The sequence below is a fragment of the Alexandromys fortis genome, unplaced genomic scaffold, assembly GCF_014885135.2.
Source record: "Alexandromys fortis isolate MF-2015 unplaced genomic scaffold, M_Fortis_MF-2015_v1.1 scaffold_225, whole genome shotgun sequence".
NCBI lineage: Eukaryota > Metazoa > Chordata > Mammalia > Rodentia > Cricetidae > Alexandromys > Alexandromys fortis.
The window spans coordinates 1,451,778-1,470,486 of record NW_026068119.1 but is presented as its reverse complement, the minus strand read 5'-3'; the positions used below and the strand labels follow the sequence as shown (position 1 = coordinate 1,470,486).

The window sequence follows — 18,709 nt, the reverse complement described above, 5'->3', positions numbered from 1 at the left end:
AAAAACAAAAAAAAAAAAAAAAAAAGAATCTATATTTTAAAATAATTTTGTATTGTGTATCTTTTTTACGTTCATTATTTCAAAACTATTAGATTCACAGGAAGTTGTAAAAAGGAACATCCAGGAGGCTAGTGTAACGTTTTTTCAGTTCTCTTAGTATCAGCTTCTAGCAGTCTCACAACAAACAAAGTACATTGATACCTATTAAGACCTACTGTAGGTGGCTCCTGTTGCATGTGCACTTGTGTATGGATGTGTGCACAGGGTTAGCTCATTACCTTGTAGATTAATGTAGCTACCTCTTCGGCTCATATACAGAATTGTGCCACCTCAGAAATCCATCATATTGTCCTTGTGTAGCTGCATCTATTTCAGTCAATCATTCGATCAGCAGTGATGTACCGAGAGTATCTTACATGCCATGTCTATTAAAAATACCTGTTGGACTTTAGAAACAGATAGGAAATTCCTGCTGTCATAAAGAATATAATCTTTGTCAGCATAGGTTAAATTTCCCAAAAGCATTGGATGCTGACTGGTGTTCATTGGCTTTTAGAGATTTTCTGGTAACTCCAGATGTTCTCTAGTTCCACCCCTAAACTAACCTTCATATGTAGTAGTGAGGAACAGTGGGCTAGACCACATGCTATTTGAAGATAAGTTCACAGGGACAGGTTTTCTCTTCATTTTCCTTTAATATAAGGTATCTCCTAAAGGTGTCTAATAAGAAACCACTGAAAAAGCAGCTCAGAGAGATATCAGTGCCTGTAGGCAATCAGAACAATGAGAATGTAAGCACATACTCCTCGACAGGACAGTGTGTAGCACATTAATGATTCAAGAAAGGAAGAGGCCCACATAGGTTTTGTTTTTTTAAAAAAAAATAGTCAGTGAAGTAAGAAAAACAAAAATAAAACTGCCATTGCTGAAATGACAATAATGAAAGATCAAAACCTAGAGCTTGAAATGAAGATAGTTGTGGGTTTTGCCCTCTCAGTTTGAGTTCGAAAGCCTGATTGTGGAGGCAGGTTACTGATCCATCCTGTGTACATGTGAAGGAAATGATTTCATAGCTTAGGGATTTCACCACTGCAGAGGGGCAAGGGGCCAATTCCGTTGAAACAAAGGGACAGTAATCACTCTTGCCAGAAAAGCAGTTTAAATCAGAGGCATCTCTTTACAGCCTCAAATACTTTCAGGATGTTTCCCAGTACATTTCAGTGTCTTTTGACAATGGATACAATCCAGACAGGACACTTCATTTTATTAGAGTGAATTCTAAAGCCAAAGAAGTGTAACTTGTTATAACCCTGCCAGGTTTGTTTTACTGTGCAATTATAACTGAGTGCAGGAATAAAATGGTCCAACTTCAGCCTCAATTGTCCATCCTACTGATTAATAAATGTTCATCCTGAGTATGTTCTTATAATGTCTGATAGTCACATTTAAGACTTTTCTGACAGCCTGAGTTCCAGGTTAGAGACCATGTGTATCTAGTTGCTCCTAGACAGTAAGTTTATGATGAGAAAATATTGGATATTAGGTTCATTATAAATCAATAAAGAATCTCTCTCTCCCTCTCCCCTTTCCCTTTCTTCAATGCTTCTGGTACCCTGATTATCTAGTGAACATTTTCCGATGCTGTAATATTTTGTAACCTCTGCAAGTTTCATTTCTTCTTGCGTATATTTTCTATTCTCTCATAATGTACATGTTTCCCTTTAAATATCAAAGAGTACTTGTTGTTTTAAAGTTATTTATCTGTTTATTCCATGGTCTCTCTCATTTTTAGATGTCTTTCTGATGATGATTGATTTTTCTTTTAGTTATAGGTCACATTTTCTGCTTACTTTGCATTTTTAGTAGCATTTTGGTATATTATATTGTATTCTCCTAAATATTGTTGAAATTTTTGACAGGAAATTCAGTGATTTGTACATCAGTTTTATCTTTCTAAGGCTTCTTTTAAAGCTTTGTTAGAGCAGACCAAGAGTAGCCTATACTGTGGTCCTCGCTTAGCCTGTCTCTGAGGGTTAGCCTTTCTCGAGTTTGATGAATGTTCCAGGACTCTCCATCCTGGCAGATCAGATTTTACTATGTGAGTTCTTGTAGTTACTCATTTTGTGAGTCCACTGAATCGAAGAACTACTAAGTTCTTGGAATTGTATTATGGAATTTCATTGTCCATTATTGTATTCAGCCCTGTAATGATTGTCTTTTACATTGTATCATTTATTGAGATAGTTTTTAAATTGATTTTGTGGGTAGGAAACAAGTTCCAGAATTTCAATGATTTCACATTTGAGAGATTACAATCTGAAATTAAGGTTCCAGCAGAATTCATTCCTTTTTAAAGTAGCTATCTTATCCCCATGTTTTTTTTTTTTTCTTCCGGTTTTTCAAGACAGGGTTTCTTTGTAGATTTGGAGTCTGTCCTGGAACTAGCTCTTGTAGACCAAGCTGACCTCTGACTCACAGAGATCTGCCTGCTTCTCCCTTCAGAGTGCTAAAATTAAAAATATGCACCACTACCACCTGACATTTTTTTAAAAGAAGAATCTTGTTCTGGCGAGTCACACAGTTTACCCTTTAGTTCATACATCTTTACTTGCATTCATTGCTATGAATCATTGGTCTGGATTGAGGCCTATGGTTTCTGCTACACCCCCCCCCACTTTTTCCTTCAGAGTTTTTCTTGTGTACAGCTTTGTGCCCTAGTATCTCTTTTTATAATGACATCGATATGTAATGGGCTATAATCATATGTAATCATAGCCCACCCTAATGACCTTACTTTAATGCAGTAAAGATCCTATTTTTCAATTGGGTGACATTCACCCTATTTGGGAAGAGGGAATACAATAATTTGTGTAGGGGAATATAATTCACCTATAATAGGGAAACATATATTCAAGTGTCAGTCACTCTTCTATAGAAAGTGTATCATGAGTTATAGGCTAGACTGGGCTACATAGAGAGCTCCAGACTAGCCTAGATTATACAACAAAACCTTGTCTCAGAAACAAAGAACATCTGTGCACACTTAAGACTATGATACATCTTTTCAGTCTCATGTAATTCACAGATCACCTCTCTATCATGTTATTTGTCTTTCAAAAATAAATTATATATATATATATATTGGTTTTATAACATGATAATATGATAGTGAAATGGTTACCATACTGAGGTATATTACCATATATCTCACAGCTATTGTTTTTGTGATAAGAGCAGCTAAAATCTAATTTTACAATAATATCCAATATAATATATTTTTTAAATTATAGTCTTCTATAAATTAAACTTTAGATCTCTAGATTTCTTTAGCCTAAATGTCTGCTGCTTTGTATACTCTGGCCTACACCTCCTATTTCCTTGTATGCCTTACCCTCATTAACCACCATTTTATCATCTCTGGACATTTGACTTTATAAAACAATTCCATAAATGAATGGAGTCATATAATATTTTTCTCTGTGTCTGACTTATTTAACCTGACATATTTTTTCAAATATTCCTGATAAATGCTGCACTCCTTCCTTTTTAAAGAATGAATGGGGGCTGGAGAGATGGCTCAGAGGTTATGAGCATTGCCTGCTCTTCCAAAGGTCCTGAGTTCAATTCCCAGCAACCACATAGTGACTCACAACCATCTGTAATGGGGTCTGGTGCCCTCTTCTGGCCTGTAGGCATACACACAGACAGAATATTGAATACATAATAAACAAATAAATAAATGAATAAACAAAATTTTAAAAAAAAAGACTGAATGGCATTTCATTGTGTAGATGCACCACATTTTTTTAAAACCATTTGTCCACTGTTAAACATTTCTGGTATGAACATGACAATGTAGACATATTTACAAGATGTTGATTTTGTTTCCTTTTTACATATATCCAGAAAAGGAATTTCTGGGTCATATAGTAGTTCTAGTTTTAACTTTATAGTAATCATACTAATTTACATTTCCCAATAAGAGTGTGCATGTGTACCCCTTTCTCTCCACCTTCACAAACAATTGCTTTCTTTTTAATAATAGATAACCTAACTGGGGTGAAGTAATGTCTTTTTGTTTTAATTTGTGTTTCCCTAATGATACTGAACATCTTTTTTAATAACTCTTTGCCATTTGTATGTCTTCTTTGTAAAGCTTCTCTTTAGATCCTTGTCTATTTGTTTCCCTTGAGACAGAGTCTCACCATGTAGCTCTGGATGACTTGAAACTCACTAAGTAGACCAGGTTAGCTTTGAGATCACAGAGATCCTCCAGTCTCTGTCTGCTGAGTGATGGAATTAAAAGTATATGCCACCACACACATCCAGTTTAAGTGGGGTTATTTGTTGTCCTGATATTGAGTTGTAAATATTCTATTTTAAATTTTTTAACATCATGTATATGTCTGTAAGGTGTTGTGTACCTGAGTGCAGGTGCCCTTGGAAGTCAGAAGAGGGCTTTCTGGAGAGCCCCCTGGAGCTGAGATTATAAGAGGTAACAGATGTGGGTATTGGGAACAGAATCTGGGTCTTCTGCTAGATCAGCATGCACTCTAAAACAATGAGTCATCTTTCTAGTCCTAGAAGTTCTTTGTACATTTTAGAAGTTAAATCTAATCAGCTGGGTGTGGTGGTAAGTTCCAGGACTCAGGAGGCAGAAACTGATGGATTTCTGAGTGGGAGGCCAACCAGGTTCCCACAGAATTTCAGGATAACTAGAGTTACACAGAGAAACCATGTCTCAATAACAACAACAACAACAACAAATCCAATGTAATCAGAAGCATTGCTTGCAATTTTTTTTCAGTCTTTTTCACAGTCGCCATTTAATTTTGCCATTTCTTCTCCGTTATGCACTGAACCTTGGTCTTTGACCTACTTACTTAGCAAACAGCTCCTAGGACACATTATTTTGGCTTTTTCCAATCATAGTTCTCAGGCAGACATTTTAAAACCTAGGGAAACTCATGCTAGTAATCTTGTTTGATTTAGCATCAAGACTGCATTGTATCTTCCTCAAGTTACTTATGTAACTCTTTTTCCTTCTAGCCCTGCTGAGATACTTATGAACAACTTTATGCCTTTTCCTTCTTTGTGTCTTTGTGCATGCTCCTCCCTCTGTATTGCTTTAGTCATAGTGTAATCACCACTTCTCTTTGGAGCCTTCCTAGACCCTGATCTGACAGGGGTCTTTCTTTTGTGTTATCTCTTAGTATCTTGGTTTTCTTTTATTATAACACTTGTCTCATTGACTACAATTATCTGATTATCCATCTGCCCACTTCCCCTGCCACCCACAAGACTGGGAGTGGCATGATGTGTGACTTGCTTGATTTGACTTCTTCAGTATCTGCATAGTATGTAGCATATTATTATATCAACTGGTACTTTTTGAATCAGTGAATTATAATGTCTGTGTCATCTCCCCTCCGTGTTAAAAGAACTTAACATGAAACTTGCTTCTGTGCTCAATTTGATTTCCTCTTTTGGAACCATTTTTAAAGAAGTAAAACAAAGTTCCTCTTCACATTTCCTCACCAAAGTAGCTCATGGAAAGTTTGGGGTTCTCCAGGCCTTCCTTGGAAGATTTCCTTAGCAAGCATGCAAGATATCATCCTGTCCTTTGTCCCTATTAATCCCAAAACTGTTTTCCCACCTCCTATTCTAAACCCCAGAGCGAGGTGAATTCCTCTCTTTGCTAATGACCCACTTCCATTCAGTTTTCTTGTTTCCAGTCATGTTTTCTTATTATTGTTTTTTGAGACTGGGTCTCAATTTGTAGTCCAGCTGAACTGGAACTCACTTAGTAGGGTAAGGTAGCCTTGAACTCATGATATCCCACCAGCTTCTGCCTCCCAAATTCTAAGATTAAAGTATACCATGCCTGGCAGTGCCTATTTTTGCAACAGGCATTTTTGAGTCATTATTTTTCTCTTTCTCCTAGATTATTCCCATAAAATATTCATGCTGTTGTTTCTCCTGTCATACTGCCCCCATCTTCTGAGAGACAAATCTCTTTTCAGAGCTTTACATGCATGTAAAGGCAGATCTAGGGAAGGGATTTTCTGCCTCAACCCAACTCAGTGACTATCCTTTTGCTTGCTATCCCTTGTCACAGACTAGAAGGGCTTTGGATTCTTAGGTATACTTACGGGTCTTTTGTGACAACTGGTCTTTGCTTTTCAACAAAGACCATCTTTAGAGTTTCTGCTTCCCTGAATCTCATATTATTTGAATAGAGAGAGAATTGAATTGCTCCAAATGATGATTTTCTCCCCTAGCTTCTTGGCTTAAAAACTAGAGATACAGAGATTGAAGAAATTGTTCAGGGTTAAGAGCACTGTCTGCTCTTCCAGAAGTCCTGAGTTCAATTCCCATATGGTGGTTCACAACTATCTATGACTGTAGTCCCATGGGTTTAAAACCCTCTTGTGGTGTTCAGACAAAACACTCAGACACATGAAAACAAACAAACAAAAACAAATCATTTTTGTTGTTATTGTTAAAGCTAGAGTTACAGAAGACTTCCTATTCTGTTGCTCACCGTGCCTCTTAGCAGAACCACACATCCGGCTGTCACACATGCCATCACTTGGAAGAGAAAAACCACAGAGCTATAAATCTCTCCACTTGCATTTGTTGTTACCCTGTTGCCCTTTTCTGTGATCATTCCCATTTAGGGCCAATGTGTCCTATTGCTACAGCATAAAGTACATCTATGTTATGTATGTGGGCTGGTTCAGTTGCTTGAGATAATGAAGGGATACCTTAAATAAAAAGGTGTGGAATTCAAGTTCCTCACTTGTATCATTAGCCTCCCCAATACTGAGCTGTCCTTAAAACTATGCAGTAAAACAGATTTACAGATGGTATATTTTTTTCTTTAGTACCAAATGTATCATTAGGAAGTTTGGTATGGTTATGAACTGTAATGCCAGCACTTGGGAAATAGTGGCAAGAGAAAATCAGAAATATAGTCTTAGGTTTTCTATTGGTGCAATGAAACACCATGACCAAAAAGCAAGTTAGAAATGAAAGGATTTATTTGTCTTACACTTCCATATCACTGTTTATCATCGAAGGAAGTCAGGACAGGAACTAAAACAGGGCAGGAACCTGGAGGCAGGAGCTGGTGTTAAGGCCATGAAGGGGAGCTTCTTAGTGGCTTGCTCCCCAAGGCTTGCTCATCCTGGAATGGCGCACCCCCCCCCATCAATCACTAAATAAGAAAATGTCTTATGCCAGGTGATGGTGGCACACACCTTTAATCCCAGGACTTGGGAGGCAGAGGTGGGTGAATCTCCAAGTTTGAGGCCAGAGTCTCTTGGTCTACAGAACAAGTTCCAGGACAGCCTGGGCTACACAGAGAAACCCTGTCCTGAAAAAAAAAAAAGAAAAGAAAAAGAAAGTGCCTTTCAAGCCTGCCTACAACCTGACCTTATGGAGGGATTTTCTTTTTCTTTTTTTTTTTTTGTTTATTTTTTTTTTAGTTGTTGAAAAAAATTTCTGCCTCCTCCCCGTTTCCCATTTCCCTCCCCCTCCTCCCACACATCGCCCCCTCCCTCCATTCCCTTCCCCCTCTCCCCCTCCCCCCACTCCATTCCCCCTCCCTATCGAGAATGAAGAGCAGTCCAGGTTCCCTGCCCTGCGGGAAGTCCAAGGTTCTCCCACTTCTATCCAGGACCAGGAAGGTGAGAATCCAAACAGGCTAGGCTCCCACAAAGCCAGTTTATGTATTAGGATGGAAACCTAGTGCCATTGTCCTTGGCTTCTCATCAGCCTTCATTGTCCGCCATGTTCAGAAAGTCCGGTGGAGGCATTTTTTTAATTAAGGTTTCCTCCTCTCAGATAGCTTTAGCTTGTATCAAGTTGACATAAAACTGTCCAGCCCACACACACACACACACACACACACACACACAACATTTACTTATTTTATTTAATATGTGTGAATGTTTTGACTGCATGTATGTCTGTGTACCACATGCATACCTAGTGCCTATGAATTCAGAAGAGGACATTGGATCCCATGAAACTGGAGTTACAGGTGATTGTCAGCTGCCTTGTGGATGCTAGGAACTGAATTCAGGTTCTCTACAAGAGCATCAAATGCTGTTAACTACTGAGCAACTAGTCAAGCTCCCAGCCCCTTAAATAAAGAATTTGAGGTCTCGTTTGACTACACACTGAGTTTGAATCTATTGTGCCCTCTTTAAGACTCTCTCTAAGAAAAAGTATTACTTTAGAATGACAGTTTTTCTTCTTTCTTGCTGTCCTTGTCCCTGCTATAAGGTTCTTGTTAGAGCTTAAGAAACATGAAAAATTGGTCTAATAACTTCATGTCAAATTTTTTCTGCAGGCTTGGCGCAAGCGGTGGTTTGTTCTCCGGCGGGGCCGCATGAGTGGCAATCCTGATGTCTTAGAGTACTATCGCAACAAGCACTCCAGCAAGCCTATCCGTGTGATAGACCTCAGTGAATGCACTGTGTGGAAGCATGCAGGCCCTGACTTCGTTAGGAAGGAGTTCCAGAACAATTTTGTGTTCATTGTCAAGACTACTTCCCGTACATTCTACCTAGTAGCCAAGACTGAGGAAGAAATGCAGGTGTGGGTACACAGCATCAGTCAAGTCTGCAATCTCAGTCACCTAGAAGATGGTGCAGGTAAGAGCAGGGTTGGAACTCCTTGAGAAAAGGGATTGTCCAAGGTGCTTTGTTGGTGCTGGAAAACTACTGCAAATAAGTGGTGCCTGCCTCTGTGAAAGTATTTTGGCAATGTAATGTATATTACCAAAGCTAATCCTACTAATACAACACTTGAAACTGTCTTTTGCTTAGTAGTAGGATTCAGTTCCAAATGTAGAAAGGCAAAACTTGCCCATACATGTAATATTGGAGATCTCTGCTAATAAACAACCTGAAAGTTGGCTCTTGGTCACTTTTTAGCATTGAGAGCAATTAACTCAATTATTACTTCCTTCTCCTTTCCCTTTTTCCCCTTCCTTTGCCTTCTAATTCCACACCCTGTCTTTTTCCATCTCCTTCCCTCCCTTGTCTTTGACCTTGTCTCCACATACTACCATTCCCATGTAATATACAAAAGGGTTATAGCCTAGGGTTATAATTTACTTTCCTTTGTAGATTTTCTTTTTGAGTCTGTATTAGTCAAGGTTCTCTTAAGTAACAGAACTGATAGAGTGGTGTGTGTGTGTGTGTGTGTGTGTGTGTGTGTGTGTATTAGAGTGGCTTACACAATGGCTGTCCCCTGATGGAAAGGCCAAGAATCAGATAGTTGTTCAGTCCATGAGGATGTATATGCCACAGTTGGTCTTCATTCTACAATGGAATCTTTAAAATGTAGGTTCTAATACCAGCAAAGGAATGCCTCAGCAGCAGGATAGATGAACTTCCCAGAAAGAGTGAGGGAGAGCAGGCAAAACGTAAAAGCTTCATCTTTCCATGTACTTTTTGTGTGGACTGCTACTAGAAATTGTGACCAAGATTTACGGTATGACATCTCACCTCAAATGATTCAATCAAGAAAATCCTTCACAGCCTTACCTAGCTGTAGTGAGGAGGCGAGCTGACCTGCTTTTCGTCCCACCTGGCTCCCGTATGGCTAGCTTTATACCCAAAATAACAACATACAAATTGTATTCATTTAAACACTGCCTGGCCCATTAGTTCTATCCTCTTATTGGCTGACTCACATCTTGATTAACCCATTTCTAATAATCTTTGTAGCACCACGAGGTGGTGGCTTACCGGGAAAGATTCTAGCCTACATCCATCTCTGGTTGAAGAATCATGGCATCTGACTCACTTCCATTCTTCCCAGCATTCTGTTCTGTCTACTCCACGCACCTACGTTCTGACCTATCAGGCCAAGCAGTTTCCTTATTAATTAACCAATGAAAGCAACACATAGAAAGAAGACCCACCTACATCACCTAGCCACTTGGGCTTTAGTTGATTCCAGATGTAGTTAAGTTGGCAACCAAGATTAGCCATCACAGTGCCCTAGTATTATCTCACCAAATTCTGACAGTTGGAGTAGGGAATTTTGAATCTGACTTCTTTTAGCCTCTTTGTTTAGTAGAAAAAAAATGTATCCCTAATCTTGGTACATACTTCAACATTTTAATAACTCTTAGCTCTTTTTACTATCTACCATGGAAATATCCACATTATAACACCAGGTGGCAATGAGGAGTCAGGGTTGCATTTCTAAGGCAAACATGCATGTGTGTATTCCTTTCATGAGTCAGCAAAGCTTGTTAAGTGATACTATTTAGTAACATTACTGAATTTTGAAAACACTCAAATAAAAGGAAATGAAGTGACAGCAAGTACTTTATCTTTGGTACAACAGATAGAGCTTGCAAAGTCACAGTATATCCATCATGCCTAGAGCCTGACATCAAGCAAATCTAGCAGAGCCTCCCTGACCAACTCTTCCAATGGTACTTGCTGCTGGCTCTCCACTATCCTATTTTCTACCTTCAGCCAAACTGTTTTAACTTTCTTTTTTATTTATTCTTCTGTTTTTCACATTAAGCTTCTTGATCCCATTCATTTCCCATCCCTTTGTATCTGCCCTCTGCCCTTGCATCTGCCCCCTCCCCAATAAATTAAAATAGAATTTAAGAGAAAAAAAGAAAACATCTTGTCATGGAAGCTGTAGTGTGACACAGTGAGTCATGCAGTAAACACTTTTATCTATATATCTTTGCTTGTAAGTGTTCATTGCAAAGAGTCATTGGTCTGGTTCGAGACTTCTGGTTTCTGCTACACTTTGATATTGGGCCCTCACTGAGACTCTTCTTGGATATCCTGTTGCTGCCCTGTGTTGTGGAGATCCTGAAGCTTTGGGTCTGCAGGACCAGCCCCTTCATGTGGTCCAGAAGATCATAGATGGGGTGGATGTTGGGGTGGGCCAACTCATAATCCTGGTTCTGGGCCTGGGTAATTGCAAGATTGGTTAGTCTGCCAGCTTCCTCTTCCCCTTCACCACCAGCATGAGCTCTACAGCTTTGTCTGGGCTAGTTCACCCTTTGCAATGATGAGTAAGGGGCCAGGCCATTTCTCCTGCTATTAGGCCCTCAGGGTAGGCTCTTCCACACCTACACCTTCAGGGCCAACATTTCAGTGTTGCCACTCTCCCAAGTGCTGCAGCTGGTGAGGGGCAAGGACAGCTCTCTAGCTCTTCTGTCCTCGGGGAGAGCTCTCTCACCTGCCACAGGCAGTGTGGTGGGATGCTACTATGTGGCAGATGAGGGGTGGGGCCAGATCTTCCATACTCACTTTCTAGCCAGTTTGTCCACACCCCCTTGTCTGTAGGGTCAGCTCTATTGTGCTGTCCCAGGCAAGGATCAGAGACCACTTTCCCTGAGTGCTGCAATTGGTAAGGGGGAGGGCCAGCTCCTTCACCCATCACAGGTGGCACGGGCAAGAGGGGTGGTTTACCCAAACTTTTACATCTATTTTTTTCACGCACACTCGAATGTGTCTCCTCCTTCTTTTTTCATCCAGCAGTTGTCCCAAAACATATATAGTAGGATATTTCTCAGTGACTCCAAAAGGAACAGGAATAAAGAACCAGGAAGAACCTAGACAACCCTGCCCTGTTATGGAGTTGGAAGAAACCAAGAAACTTCCCCACAACTCCTTTTATTCCCTCTGTTTTTAGAAAAATGTAAAGGTCAAGTTCTTTTCACCTGAAATCCATGATATAAAGGCTTTCTTGCAACTTTCCATATGCAGCAGCCCCTTTTATTCACAGGTGTTGGATTTCAAAATCTCTACTAGATGCCTGAAGCCTCAGAAAGTGCGAGTCTCTATTTTCGATGGTATATCATATTCTCTAAGTATATACACACACATTTAATGCCTTTCTATCTTACATAAGTGTTTATCATACATTATGACTGTCACCAGAAACTTTTTCATTTTGAAGTGGGAGAGCAAAATAAATACCTATTTTTCTTCACAATTTTATGAATAGAAGGTTCATTCCTATGTCAATCTTGCAAACTTAATATAAGATTTTTTCATATTAAGTGAAAATATGTCACTTGTTTGTACTAACAGAAGCTCTTTATGACATTTATTTAACACAGTTCTATTACTGGGATCATTACTCTTACACATTAAAGTTATTTTTTTGTTTGTTTGTTTTTTCGAGACAGGGTTTCTCTGTGGTTTTGGAGCCTGTCCTGGAACTAGCTCTTGTAGACCAGGCTGGTCTCGAACTCATAGAGATCCGCCTGCCTCTGCCTCCCAAGTGCTGGGATTAAAGGCGTGTGCCACCACCGCCCGGCCACATTAGTGTAGACTGTTGCATATACTGGACAGAGAGAAGATTAAAATCCCAGACAGAACATAGTGTATGCACAAAAATTTATCATAATGCCTCAGAATTTCAAATTTATGACTTCTGGGACTGAAGAGATGCCTCAGTAGTGAAAAGTGTACACTGCTCTGGCATCTCATAACTCCCTGTAACTCCAGATCTAAGAGACCCAAAGATCTCTTCTTTTAGCCTTAATATTCACTGCACACACACACACACACACGCACATACACACGCATTTGCATGAACATGTACACACACATACATAAACACACATTTTTTTAAAGAAAACATACTACTTCCTTATTTCTGAAATTTTCCATTTCATGGTTTCAGACTAAGATTGATTTCAGGTAAATAAAACAATAGAAAGGGAAAGTACAATAAGAAGAAACAACTGTATAGCATTTGCTTCTGTCTTTATTAGCCACAGTCTAGGCAACATTGTATCTTCCCTATGACTCTGTGCCAGATGTGCTGTTGTCATCTCTACTTTACAATATAGGATACCTGAAGAAAACAGATAACGAGAACCTGTCATTGATAACTAGAACATGTATTTATGTATATAGAATATGTTGGACTTTTTGATGCAGTGGCAAACACAAAAGGGGGCAAATTTATTTTAGCTGGTGGTTTCAGTCCATGATTGCTTGGATCCTTTGTAGGCCTATTGCTGTGGGCCTGTTGTAAGACAGAAGATGATAGCCACAAGAAAATATGCTCATCACAGTTACTCACTTCACAGCCAGAAACAAAGGGAATGCGTGCCTATACTTGTGGGCTTCTTTCTTCTCTTTTTGTTCCATCCAGGACTCTAGTTCGCTGGATGATGTACACACATTTCTCCCCTTAACCATTTGTGAAAATGTAAAAATGCTTATACTCAGAACTGTGCCTGAATAACCTTTTAGTCATTTTTCAGTCCAGTAAAGTCGATACAATTAATATTACAAGTCCTTTCTATTTGATACCCTATTAAATCTCCCCAAACCATATTTAAACTCCAAATAAAGACAGTAACATGATCATAATCACATCCTTTGACTATCCTGTGTACAACCAAAATAATTCAAATTCTTTTCTCAAATCGTCAACAGATTCAGCATTGCTCAAAAATCAATCCAAGTACAAAGTCTTATATGGAGACGGGAGGCAATCTCTTCTCTGTGAACCCCCATAAAAAATTACATACTCCCAACATCTATTGGCAGTAAACATTACCACTCCAAAAGAGACAGGATGGGGGCATAAGAAAGGAGGGATGGGACCCAAGCAAAGTCAAAACCCAGAAAGTCAAGTATTAAATCCTATAGCTCCATATCCATCAGCTGGAGCATAGGGTATGGTGATGTGAGTTCCTCAGGGTTTGGAGAGCCATGGCACTGTAGCCTTGTCAGCTACAGCCCATGTGGTTTCCTCCCTAGTTTGCTCCCAGTGCCTTTCTTTTTAATTTTAACTTATTTTTGTGTGCATTAGTATTTTCCTGCATATAGTCTATGTGAATGAGAGTGTCAGGTTCCCTGGAAGTGGAGGTACAGAGAGTTGTAAGATGCCATGTGGGTGCTAGGAATTGAACCTGGGTCCTCTGGAAGAGCAGTCAGTGCTCTTAACTGCTGAGCCATCTCTCCAGCCCCCACAATGCCATTCTGTAGATGTTTCATGTTCTTGACTTCATGATTTCCAGCTTCTTGGGTTCTCCCTTTTATCTTCAGCTTCATTCTCATAGCCTTATACATTGTCCTTTCATGGGCTCCTCCCAAAGATTCTGACCCTAATACACATTGTCTGGTTTCTCCGGCTTTTCTTTGAAATCTAGATCGACATCTCCAAGACCCTAAGACTCTTACATTCTTATGAATGATGCTAGTGTCTGACATCAGTTCATAATGGTAGGTAGTTCTCCTTGAAACATGGCTGTAGCAATATCCAGATAACCAGGCAATTGAACTTGGGTAGAACTCTCTTCTCAAGGGAAAGTCTTTCAAATGAGTTTGCACCTTTACATTTTTAGACCTGTAATAGTTGGATCACAATGATTCCTGAGGTATCATTAAGACATCTTTCCTATTTTTCTTATGCAAAGTACCTAACATTTTTGTTGTCACTGCTACAAATTTGGGGATTGGGAATAGGGCCTTGGTTTTGGTAGGCATGTGCTCCATCACTGACCTACACACCCTACATCTAATTTCTTTTAAATGATGCTAATCTTTTTTAAAATCATGACTTTTTAATTACAACTTTATATGCATGTTTCAGGCCAAACTGAAGCATTTTTAAGTCTTTGCTGAAGTTAGAGAGATGGCTCAACACTCAAGAGCACTGGCTGATCTTACAGAAAACTTGGGTTGATTTCAAGCACCCACATAGCAGCTAACAACAATTTGTAACTACAGATCTGGAAGGGGGGTTGATACTCTCTTCTGGCCTTCTCAAGCACTGCACACACACATAGTGCACAGACATACAGATAGACAAAACACCTATATACTAAAATAAAACTAAAATTAAAAATAAAATGAAACAACAAAAAACTCAGTTCTTGCATTTTGCTTTATGTTCCCTGGTTCTTATTGTAAACCTGACTAAAATCAGCCTGCAACCCTTGTAGAATAGAGTGAACGTTATGTTGCCCTTTGTGTTCTGCCTTCCACAAAGTCTCAGGGCATGACAATGCAGTAATGTTCTTTTCCACTATGCAACATGAACTCTAATTCTTTCCCCAGAAGAATCTTCATTCTCTTGTGATATCTCATGAGTATAGTCTTTTCTGTCTGGACTCTTACAAGATTCTTATTTTCTAAGTTCCCACTAGAGTCATCATGAAGTTCTGCTTACAGAATTCCAGATCTTCTTTACCTCAGGTCTCGAAATTCCCAAAATCTTCGCATAAATCAGTTCCAGAGGCATCTGAACCACATATTCAGGAACAATTATGGTAACACCCCTCCCCTAGTGTCAATTTTCTGTGTTAGTCAGATTTTTGTTGCTGTGGCAAATACATGACACAAATTGAAAGTAGAAATTTTCATATTTTACTCACCAGTTCAGAAGTTTCAAACCATGGTCGACTGGCTCCATTGCTTTGGACCTGAGATAAAACGGAATATTATAGCAGTAGAAGAGTTTAGCAGAAGCTGCTTGCCTTGTTATAGACAGGAAGGAAGTGGGGGTAAGATGGAATACAGCCCCCCTATATGCCTCTCTAGTGACCTGTTTCCTTAAAGGAGGCCCTACCTTCAAAAGCTTCCACAATCTCCAAATAATGCTATCAAATTATCAATTCCTCAGTAGATTGATCCATTCTTAAATGGAAATATAAATGATCCAGTCACTTTTCAGTGATTGGATTCAATACTCAGTATCAGAGTTCCAACATATGAGCCTTTTGGAGGGGAGAGACATATCCAAATCGTAATATTTATATGCCTAAATGCATATATGTATATTAGTATATACATATAGACTTGTTATGTATAAATGCATTAAATGCATATGCACATAAATATGTATATTTATTGAGTGATTCAACTCTGCTGCTGAGGACTGTTAAGCTGTATGTAGACTATTGAACTGCAGGTTTTCAAGCCAAGAATGCTTGTTTGAGTTTTTTTGTTTTGTTTTGTTTTCTCTTAATTGATTCAACACTTCACTCTTGGAACACTGGTCCTCTTTCCCAGACATTGTTTATAGCTTGAGGAAATGGTTGCCTCCACCAGTACAAACACCAGCTGTGATTTGCATCTTCTATTTGGTTTTTGGATACTATTTGAGAAACTGAGTGAGTGTTATAGTCATTCTTAAAACACTAACCTGGGAAATGATTTTTCCAGCAGATTCTGTGGAGAGTCTCTCTCCCATGCCCTCCTCCCTCCAGCCATCCACTGCCAGTTCACTTCATACCGCCCATGTTGCCAACTCTGCCTTGCCAAAAGATGACCCAAACACTAATACAGTATCCACTGAGGAAAACAGAAGTGAGTCAGCGTTTCTCTTCCTTCCTGATTATCTGATCCTGTCCAACTGTGAGACTGGAAGACTACACCATACCAGGTATGCTTACTTTTGGGACTCAGTTGGGCCTTCTAGAATGTTCTACTCTGTTCATAGAGCTCACACTGACTTTTGCAGAGTCTGTATCTGAGATGTGCTGAAAGAACATAGACAAATAAGTCAGTTTAGCAACAATGTTTTCTAGTAGATGGGTATACTCTCATCTCTTTTTTACTACTGCAAAGAATGAGGGCAGATCATTATCAATATCACTATTAAAGATGAAGTAGTATTCTAAATAAAATGAGTCATGGGTTTCTGCATTGTGGCTTTCATTTCTCACTTTGCATTTCCTACTCATCTGATGCTATATAGGATGAAAAACCCCGCAAACTTTTTTTCTGCACTAAGGAGTTGGCATAAATGTGTATTATAAAAAGAATGTCTCTACAAGTAGAAAAAGGGTGGCATATGGCAACTTAGAATGAGGTATATGTGGATTTTGTGTGTGGATGTCCATATATCAATCAAATTTATATGCTTTTCTTTCTTCAGTCTTCCCACCAGATGCGATAGCTGGTCAAATTCAGATCGTTCATTGGAACAGACTTCTTTTGATGATGTTTTTCTTGATGGTCTGCAGCCATTTACCTCTAATACTTTGATCCAACCCCTACACCAAGGGAATGGATCTCAGGATGTGCCTTCCACAAGGCCCCAGCCTGCTCTAATCTGGAATAGAGAAATCAATGTTCCATCCAGGAACCACATGTCTTCTTCACCATTTCTAGAGTCTTCTTTAAATCCCATAATTCATGTAGAGAAAAAGCAAGTTTCCTTACCCAGTGGGGCAAAAGAACTAAGCATTATGTCCAATACTCCACCTCCTCGCCCTCCTAAGCCAAGTTATCTCTCTGAACGGCGCCAGGAAGATCAGCTCCTGTTGACTGGGTACCGCAGTAGCAAGAAGCCAGGGTACACTATGGTACCAAGAAGAATCTCTCTCTCTGGTTTAGACCATGTCGGGTCATGGAAAGGTAAGAGTTGGGTATTAGTATTCAGGTACATAATTATAGGCAAGGACTATACTCATACCTTATGTCCACATGGCAGTCTCCTAATGAAGCAGAGTATACAGTGAGAACACATAGAACTCTCCTGTTCCTCGGTACCTCCACCCCTATTTTGAGCCTGGCAACAGGGAAGAGTCTTAGGTTGGTAAAGATACTTAAAAGGCCAGAGCCCCTGTCCAATGTGAGTCCTTGCCCAGTTTGTAATCTGTTCATTTGTGACTGAGCTGCTGATTTTTGTTTGGAGTCACTTGAAGACATGTAGTACAGAAGGTCATGTATGTGGTTTTGCTTTAGTTTGATTCCATTCTCTTCTCTGTTTCTCACCTGCATAATGATCTTAAAAATTGTAGATCATAGCTCCTTGTATTACTTATCAATTTTGTTAGTCTCATTCAGCATCCCAATTCACTTATTCCTTTCTCTTATATCTATGGGTCTTAGACAGATTAAAAAAAAAACTCGTTTTCTCTTGCTCCTTCCTCCCAAATACAATCCCACACTATTATTTACTAAGAATATATATCAAAAGAGTTAGTCAAAGTGTAAGGAAGGTGAATTCGTTTTCAAATCTCTCGTTCTGATTAAGAAATATGACACTCTGGAAGCACACAAAGTCCTTTAATGATGTAACTAACCATCACATATCAGATAACTCCAGTGAAATGTTTGTGTGCTGTTTGCACAAAGGTTCTAAATGCATGGAATAGTAACAAAAAGTGGGGACAAATAGAAGTTGGTAAGAAAAATTTAGAAACTAAAACTGGACAGTAGTGGTGCATGACTTTAATCCAGCAATTGGGAAGCAGAAGTAGGCAGATCTCTGAGTTCAAAGCCAGCCTGGTCTACAGAGTGAGTTCCAAGACATCCAGAGCTGTTACATGGAGAAACCCTGTCTTGAAACACCAGCCCCAAAATTAGAAAGTGGAGTGAATAAAGCTAGTAGAATTGTGGAGTGTGACAATGAATTCAGTCTTGAGACAAACATGAAACAGCCAGGTTGTGTTCTTTTGGATAAAAAAAAAAACAGAGTAAAATAGATGAAAATAGGGGTTTTGACCATGAAACTACAGTAAAGAGTAGAAACAAATTGGGTTGGACAAAGCAGAGGGAAAATGGAAATTGACATCCTGTTCCTTTGCCATCCACCTGGATATGGTGTTTGTATGGGGACAGAATTGGGAAAGGCCCATTTTTGTTCATCTGGATGTCTATCCCATGATGGGGCTCCCTGTATTAAACAGGCTGTTCTGTTCCCTCTATCATAAATGAAACCCATGTGTATAAGGGTC

General features: G+C 39.3%; 1 protein-coding gene across 5 annotated transcripts in view; it reads left to right on the top strand.

The window, feature by feature from the left end:
- Gab3 (GRB2 associated binding protein 3) overlaps nt 1-18,709 on the top strand; it is a 122,519-nt gene that overhangs the window by 78,710 nt on the left and 25,100 nt on the right. For 4 of the 5 annotated variants that reach the window (XM_050124945.1, XM_050124946.1, XM_050124944.1 and 1 more), the window contains exons 2-4: nt 8,360-8,663; nt 16,188-16,407; nt 16,903-17,384. In XM_050124945.1, coding sequence (XP_049980902.1) covers nt 8,360-8,663; nt 16,188-16,407; nt 16,903-17,384 — 1,006 coding nt within the window. The remainder of the gene's footprint in view (nt 1-8,359; nt 8,664-16,187; nt 16,408-16,902; nt 17,385-18,709) is intronic. The other variant, XM_050124947.1, reaches the window with a different exon arrangement.